The following is a 7,608-nucleotide window of genomic DNA, read 5'->3' on the forward strand; positions in this document are numbered from 1 at the left end:
ATGAATGCATATTAAACAACAAATGATAGTTCAGAATATTCATGGAGTCTGTCGAAATTTTCTCTTGCCTGACATAGAGCCTTGTCCTGAAGGATGTCATTGTGAGGGGCTTAGCTTTGACTGCTCAATAACCACTGCAAACATCACTACCTTGTCCCCAGACACACGAAAACTGTGAGTACCTAGGTTTCTTGATGACTATTGCCACACTCACGCACAGCAGCAAACTATAACACCCATCCTATACACAGAGATTTAAAAACGCACACGCAGGCCTGGGACACGCACTATTTGTTCCTACAATCCGCCCTCCAGAATGGGTAAAATATCATCTCATATCCTGGGGCCTATATAATGGTATAGAGATGGAGGCAAGGTCACGTATTTCTTTGAGTGTTTCTGTAGATAAACAAAAAGATGAATAAACATGAATGCCATCAGTAAATTCATTTTGTATTACTGATATTGAATCACATTTTAACACGTCATATAAGTTGAATGAGGAGAAATAATATACATATATATATAGGCAGAGATATTGATCATTAAGATAACATTATGGACACAGTTTTGCTAGTTCTGTAGACGTATTCAGTTACTTCTTGACTTAGAACACAAAAATGATTTCATGACTATGTATTTCGTTGTTTATCCATGATGTGCTTGCATACAGATCACTTTCATGTGAGGGACATGGCGAAGCGTGTAACATGTCACTGATATTGCATCCTCCGAGTTATAACGTCACTTCTCAACACGGTCTCGCTCCATCCAACTTACCATATCTGGCCTTTTTGTAAGTTTTCCATTTCGTCTTAAATGTCGTGCAATGCAATCCTGTTTATACATGGACTATGCTATTCAGAGGCACATTCTTTGTATATAATGCAATATGCAGCATTACGTCGATACAGTAGTCGTAGTGTTTACAAAGTAGCAAAGAAAGACGTGAACTAATGGTTTCGGTGCCTTTCCTTACATAAGTAACGTAACATTCTATCTTCAATACTCTTTAAACGGCTCTGCTGCCGATGTGTTGACCAATGAATAAGATCGATTACAAAATGCAAACCCGAACAATGACTTGAGTCGTAATTTTCAGTATCCATACTATTTCAAATATCAGGCCGAAATGCGTCTAATTTCTGTGTTCCTGCTATTCCATAGAAATTTCACTACATTGTACGATCTTTAGATAAGAAGTAGATCGTGTTACTTTCTTTTTAATCTGCTTTTTTTCTTTTGATCATATATCATGTTATGCGCAGTTGAGTATAATATGCTTCATAGAAACTGCGCGGTATAAGTTCAGAATTATTATCATTATTATCATCATCATTGTTATTATTATCATTATTATTATTATTTAAAAAAATGATTTTCTTCTTAACGGTGTAGTCTCCTCTTGCTTTTATTGCTAGCTTTTAGTTGTTGTTTTTTTACATTCCTTTGTAATCTATGATTAGGTTTCAAAATCTACATAAGATGAGGTAGGCTGACAATTCGTAGAATAGAATGAATAAGCCTACTGGTATGTTGTTTTTATCTTGCTCATTTTAGAGATTTGCAGAACACAGGACTTTCCGAAATCGTGTCGGAATCATTCGTCGATAACGGCAACATTTTGCATTTGTAAGTACCAACCGTTGTGGTTGAAAAGTTACATCGTACACGTAGGCCTATATATCGGAAACTCGTGAGGAGTAGTGTGTCGAAGTATTACTTACGACTGTCAAACACAAACAATTTTCTCCTGATTGGAGAGAAAGTTCGGCTGGTAAGACGATGCGACAGTCTTTTTACAAGTTTGGCATACAATAAATCGTGGATCTGTATCTCAACTCAAGGAAACTCACCTCTCCCAAAAGTTCTATAAAATGGACATTTGAATAATAAGTTCATCTAAATAAACATGTAGATTGAGAGAATGCCGCAATATTAGTAGGAAACATCAGTGAAAGTTTAAGGAAAATCAGACAATCCTTTCAAAATAAGTGAATTTTTGAAGTTTCAGTGTCGCCACCGCTGGATGAGAAAACTAATAATTCACAATATTTATAGAGCGCTTATCTTATTAGAATGTCTCTCAGCGCTGAGAAAATAAAAAAAAAGGAAGAAGAAGAAGACTAAACTGCGGCTTGTGATGTTACATGCTCATCTAAAAAAGCACTTGACTTGCCTCTTTCAGAAGGTATTGCATATAGCGGGAATAATAATTATTACCCTTAACATGCATCAGTAATAAGTTTAGGGAATGTGTGCTTTAAAAAAAAATGAAATTTTGTGGAATTCTCCTTATATTCTCCTTATGTTGATCTACACAGACATCATAAACTGTAGTAGTCTTCTCATCCAACAGTGACTGCGCAGAAACTTTATTGAAATAACTTTTAAACGGATTGTCCGATTTTCCTCAAACTTTCACTAATGCGTTCTACCGATATTATTGCATTCACTCAATACACATATATATGCAGATGTGAAGGTGAACTTGTCCTTGCATGCTACCAATGACTATGTAATTGAATCTCTAACCAACAGGAATTTGTCAGGTAATAACATAAGCCGGCTTGCTCAAGGTTCACTCCGCGGTTTACAGAGGTTGACCAAATTGTGAGTATACCTCAGCGTTCTTCACTGTATTCACTCACAATTTCAATTACTATACCGCTCTTACTTATACTGCCTTTATACTACCTCTTACCAATAATCCAAACGCTGTCATCATTAGAAAACGTTATCTGAATGACTACGTTTTGTCATTTGTTCTTGTGGAGAGATTCGAATATATGGAAATCTGAATGAAGTATTACCGCTGTAATCCGTACAACGTACACACGTATTGTCCTTATCAAGTGATGAATAGGCCTATAAAATATCTTAATGTGTTTTCATAGGTTGTTACATAACATCACACCATTCATTACATACAAGCCATCTGCACAAAATATGGATAGACACTAAGGGGATAAGCAACAGAAAAAAAGAGAGACCAAAGTTGTGCAAGGTGATATCATTGTGAACGGCTGTAGATCATTGGTAAATCTAACATGAGGCATATATCTTGTGAAAATCGTTTCCTCCTCTTCAAACAGGAATCTCCATGGCAATCCACTGGATGACGTCAGTCCGGGAACCTTCTACAATTTGTCAAATCTACAAGAACTGTAAGCTGAATCCACAAAAGCAATGTTAAAAGGCTTGCTAGTATCGCTGAAACTTTCTTCATAAATAGCCTTATGATATAGTCAGTTCGTCGAGGGGAGAAAAAACGATGATTGTATCAAAATAGCTGAAGAAACTCTGAATTCAATGGAAATCTGGTGACAATGAACCTTTATACAATTCTCGAAATTATGGCATAAACTTCCAAACGTTCCCACATGTTGCTATGCATTATACAGATTAAAAACAAGCTACAATTTAACATGTCTACGGCTTGCTGCCGAGTAAGCTCTATGTTAGGAGACTTTTTTTGTATAATCATTTGAGACCGTTTGTGTATTTTGTAATTGCATGACGTTGTCTTGAAGTCCGGTGTTAAGTAAACATGTGCTCAAGTAGTATAAGTCTAAGGGAATACATTAGTCTATATGGAAGTGCCAATTTTTCAAGCATCTACACCTAATTACATGATGGGAGGCAAGGCTTGTATGGAAAAAGGTATCAAGAGAATCGAAGAAAAGTGATGGAACATTCCATCTTGTATTTTTGTTGTTGTCAACGCTTTCTATTTTGTTTTTTTCTTAGAGATGTTCGTGAGACTTCTATCAGGCTCACAACATCAGGACTGGATTTATTCCATGGCTTGCAGAGTCTGAAAGTGATGTGAGTTTTGTTTCTTGTCACTATGTAGATTCCAAATAATCATATAAAAGAATCGTACTAAATGATGACACGTAACAAAAGATGGAGATAATATAGAGATAAGAGCTGGCTTTCACACCATGTTTTTTTTTTCATATGCTTTAATGCATTTAAGTGTATTTGTAATAGAAATGATGAGGACATATATGTTACAACGTACATATATTTATAAATTCATGGGATAAGAAACATCAAAAACTGTCGTAGAATGTGTTTCGCTGAAGGAAATTGACCGTTCATTGACGGTATGCTTTCTTCATAGACACGCGGACAAAATAATGAAAATCAAAAATTGTCATAGAATGTGCATAGTTGAAGGAATTGACCGTTCTACTACATTATGCTTTCTTCATAGACACGCGGACAGATACGTGTTTTGTTGTCTCTCTGGACTAACCGACGCAGACGGCTGCAAGGCACCACGTGATCAATTTTCATCCTGCGAGGATCTGATGTCTAATAACATTCTCCGTGTCTTTATCTGGATCCTTGGTGCTAGTGCCTTCGCCGGCAATGGATTTGTCGTGTTCTATCGAATGTTCAAATCCCGCCGAGACTCGCGCACTTCCGTGCAGTCTAGCTTCATCACCAATCTTGCCATCTCAGACTTCTTGATGGGTTTGTATATGATCACGATCGCCGCAGCCGATGCATATTTTAGAGGAAACTACGCAATCCATGCCGAAGCGTGGCAGTCAAGTATTGTGTGCAAAGTGGCTGGTATGGTATCTGTCGTATCCAGCGAGGCGTCGGTCTGTCTCATCATGATGATCAGTGTAGATAGATGCATCCATGTGGTGGCGCCCTTTAAAAGAGGTCTCCACTTGACGGTACGTCGGGCTCGTCTTATTGAGTTCACGATCTGGAGTCTGGCCCTACTAGTGAGCATCTTACCCGTTGTTATCCCGGCCTACATAGAGGGGAATTTCTACGGGCAGTCAGGTGTATGCCTAGCACTACCTTTGACCGTCAACAGACCTGCTGGGTGGCACTACTCCATTTCCCTCTTCATTGGAGCAAACTTCGTCGGGTTTCTCATCACACTCCTGTGCTATATAGCCATCTACATATCCATCAAACTCACCAAGCAGCAGATAGTAAAACGAGGTAAGGGATCTAAAGTCAACGCTCATTTAGCTGAGGAGATCAAGCTTGCATCCAAGATGGCGCTAATTGTCGGTACGGACCTGATTTGCTGGATGCCCATAATAATCATGGGCCTCATGTCTGCTGCCGGTAAACTCGTCATTTCAGCTCAGGTTAGCGTCGTTTTGAATTTTCTACGTTCAATGTTCTGTCCATTACACTGTATGTGTTTCCATAACTCAGGATGGTGTAAACTAATTTAAAATTGTAACGTGACAAGAAGGAAAATAAAATATATGTCGTATGTGTTGTTCAATGAACAATTGTTATCTGTTTGTATCTCTTGTATGTAACGCTGGTGGAAGGCGCATTTCCACATTCGCCTTGTGGACAATAAAACAATCAATTCAATTTAAAAAAAGAATACCATGTTTAGTACCATATTGGGCTACATTTTGATAGGACTTTAAATAGCAATTGCGAGCTTAGAGAATCTTGAAGTAAAGATCATGAGACATATCACACGTATGTCTTTCCTTTCTCTTTTTAGGTAACTAAATGATTAAAAAAATCATGAATAACGTGTAATGACAAAACAGAAATCGCGTTATCATTCAAGTCTGTTTACGTGGACCATCTCTTATATTTTATTTTATCCTGCAGGTGTATGCCTGGACTGCTGTCTTTATTCTCCCGGTCAACTCGTCCCTCAATCCGTACCTCTACACACTATCTTCCCTTCACGGCACGAGGAAATCAAACACATCCAGTCAGATGGACAATTCTAAGACAAAAGGTTTCAGTTCAGTTCAGTTCAAATTTATATAGTTTTTTTCACATTGAAATGATATGTAAACATAAATCTCACTTTCTTCAGTGTCAAAATGGTGCATGTAAATTTAGGAATATAAATTCATCGAGATCTGCGTCTGTCGGTGTTGAATTTGGACAAAAATACTAACCTTCAGTTGTCATTATGATTTCGATTTAAGAAATTTAGTGTGACGTATAATCGATTGTTAATAACGTATCTTTCAATAGTGTAGCTATGATAAAAAAAAAACGAGAAGTTGATGATCTGTCAGGAAGATAGGGCCTACGTTTTAATCAAACATTGCTACGATCATTTTTATATCTCGGTATCTACGTCATTTCTCTTTTCTTTTGTGATTTCAGTGAGTACCATTTTCCAGGAGAGCACGCCATCGCTCATTACACCTTTTGATCCTATGCCGAATCCCAAACCTTTGCGCATGCGTGACTGGATCTCGAATAATGAGCGTGACCTGACGTATGGGGAGCAACAGGTGATCAGTCGAGACATCGCCAGTGCTGTGGAATCCATGAAAGAGGCTGGTTTCCCTGCTTCACGCTTTCTTCAGTTGCCTGAAGATGCAATCGCGGTTCAGACGGTAAATTAACATTGTAAAACATGCGTACAACCATTGCAGACGACTTTATTATTGTAGCCTCCCCTTTAGAAGAAAATATTCTTACTGATATTTATGATGTTTTGATATTCTATCACCCTAATGAAATAGCAATTCAAGTTACATTCTCCGTGCAAGTTCCAATCAGATATTCGAGCCACTTAAAGACACTTAAGGACTTAAAGAAGAACACTTGCAATTTTGTCAGTACAACTGAATTGACCTTTTAATAGTGGGCTAACTTTCTTTTCTTTGTACAATGTGTGCGAATGTAACTCCTTTAGCTCTTATTCTGAACAGTGGAAGTTTTTGTTTTAATGTTCACTGACGCTATTAACTCTGCACATGCCAAAAGCCGTCTGTATTTCAAATAATTGCCGCACCAAACTACACGTTATCGTAAGATACACCCTATCGTCATATACGCCTTTCTTAAGAATGTTGGACAAAAAGAAAATGTTAGAAATGTCAAAACGACAGCACTGGCTAACAACATAGACTAAACACAGACTAACGTTTTAATGCTATAAGAAGATAATTATCCAACTGCGGAATAAATCAGAATCTCTCGGAACATTTACCGAGTGATAAAATTTCACATTTAATGTTTATTCCTGTCGTTATTGATTGCACTGTTTAAAAAGATCTATATATTATTATACTATATTATATTATATTATATTATATTATATTATATTATATTATATTATATCATATTATATTCAACGTCCTGTTTTGTTAATTTGTTTGTGTGTTTGTTTGTTTTTCTGCAAACTGAAGACGGAGAGCGGTCGCATCGAGCACGCCTTTTTAGTCCTGGACTCACCTTTCCTTTGCAATGACAATGAAGGCGATGATCATCTTCATAAACCTTGTGAAGAGGTTGGCAACCGAGCTCATGTGATGAGGGTTATGCAACGCGTGAAGACACTCTACACCAACGATTTGTAGTCTACAAGCACCGTTCGGGACACGAATCATAATCTTTAAGTCTTTAAATAAGATATGTTACGAAATTCGTTGTGTAGCCTACGATCTGTATTTGCTAGTTTTTCACTTATTTCAATTTTAATTTTTACATTTCAATATTCATATTTCATGTTTCTCAATGAAAGCTGCATCAAATAATGGTAATAGAAATAAATCTGATAACCAGTTTGGATGTATAATAAGATATTATTAACATGATTATGACGGTTACTTATCAAATGGATTATAGTGAAAA

The 7,608-nt window shown here is 37.1% G+C and overlaps 1 protein-coding gene across 1 annotated transcript in view; it reads left to right on the top strand.

Annotated features, from left to right (window-relative positions):
• The window catches only part of LOC139711575 (uncharacterized), a 33,735-nt gene extending 26,401 nt beyond the window's left edge, over positions 1–7,334 (top strand). The window contains exons 25-32 of the mRNA XM_071623453.1: positions 1,563–1,632; positions 2,542–2,613; positions 3,096–3,167; positions 3,751–3,828; positions 4,223–5,126; positions 5,617–5,722; positions 6,130–6,365; positions 7,164–7,334. Coding sequence (XP_071479554.1) covers positions 1,563–1,632; positions 2,542–2,613; positions 3,096–3,167; positions 3,751–3,828; positions 4,223–5,126; positions 5,617–5,722; positions 6,130–6,365; positions 7,164–7,334 — 1,709 coding nt within the window. The remainder of the gene's footprint in view (positions 1–1,562; positions 1,633–2,541; positions 2,614–3,095; positions 3,168–3,750; positions 3,829–4,222; positions 5,127–5,616; positions 5,723–6,129; positions 6,366–7,163) is intronic.
• The last annotated feature ends 274 nt before the right edge of the window (positions 7,335–7,608 follow it).

Source organism: Diadema antillarum, unplaced genomic scaffold, assembly GCF_040938485.1.
Source record: "Diadema antillarum isolate AM-2024a unplaced genomic scaffold, OU_Dant_1.0 seq00001671_RagTag, whole genome shotgun sequence".
Lineage (NCBI taxonomy): Eukaryota > Metazoa > Echinodermata > Echinoidea > Diadematoida > Diadematidae > Diadema > Diadema antillarum.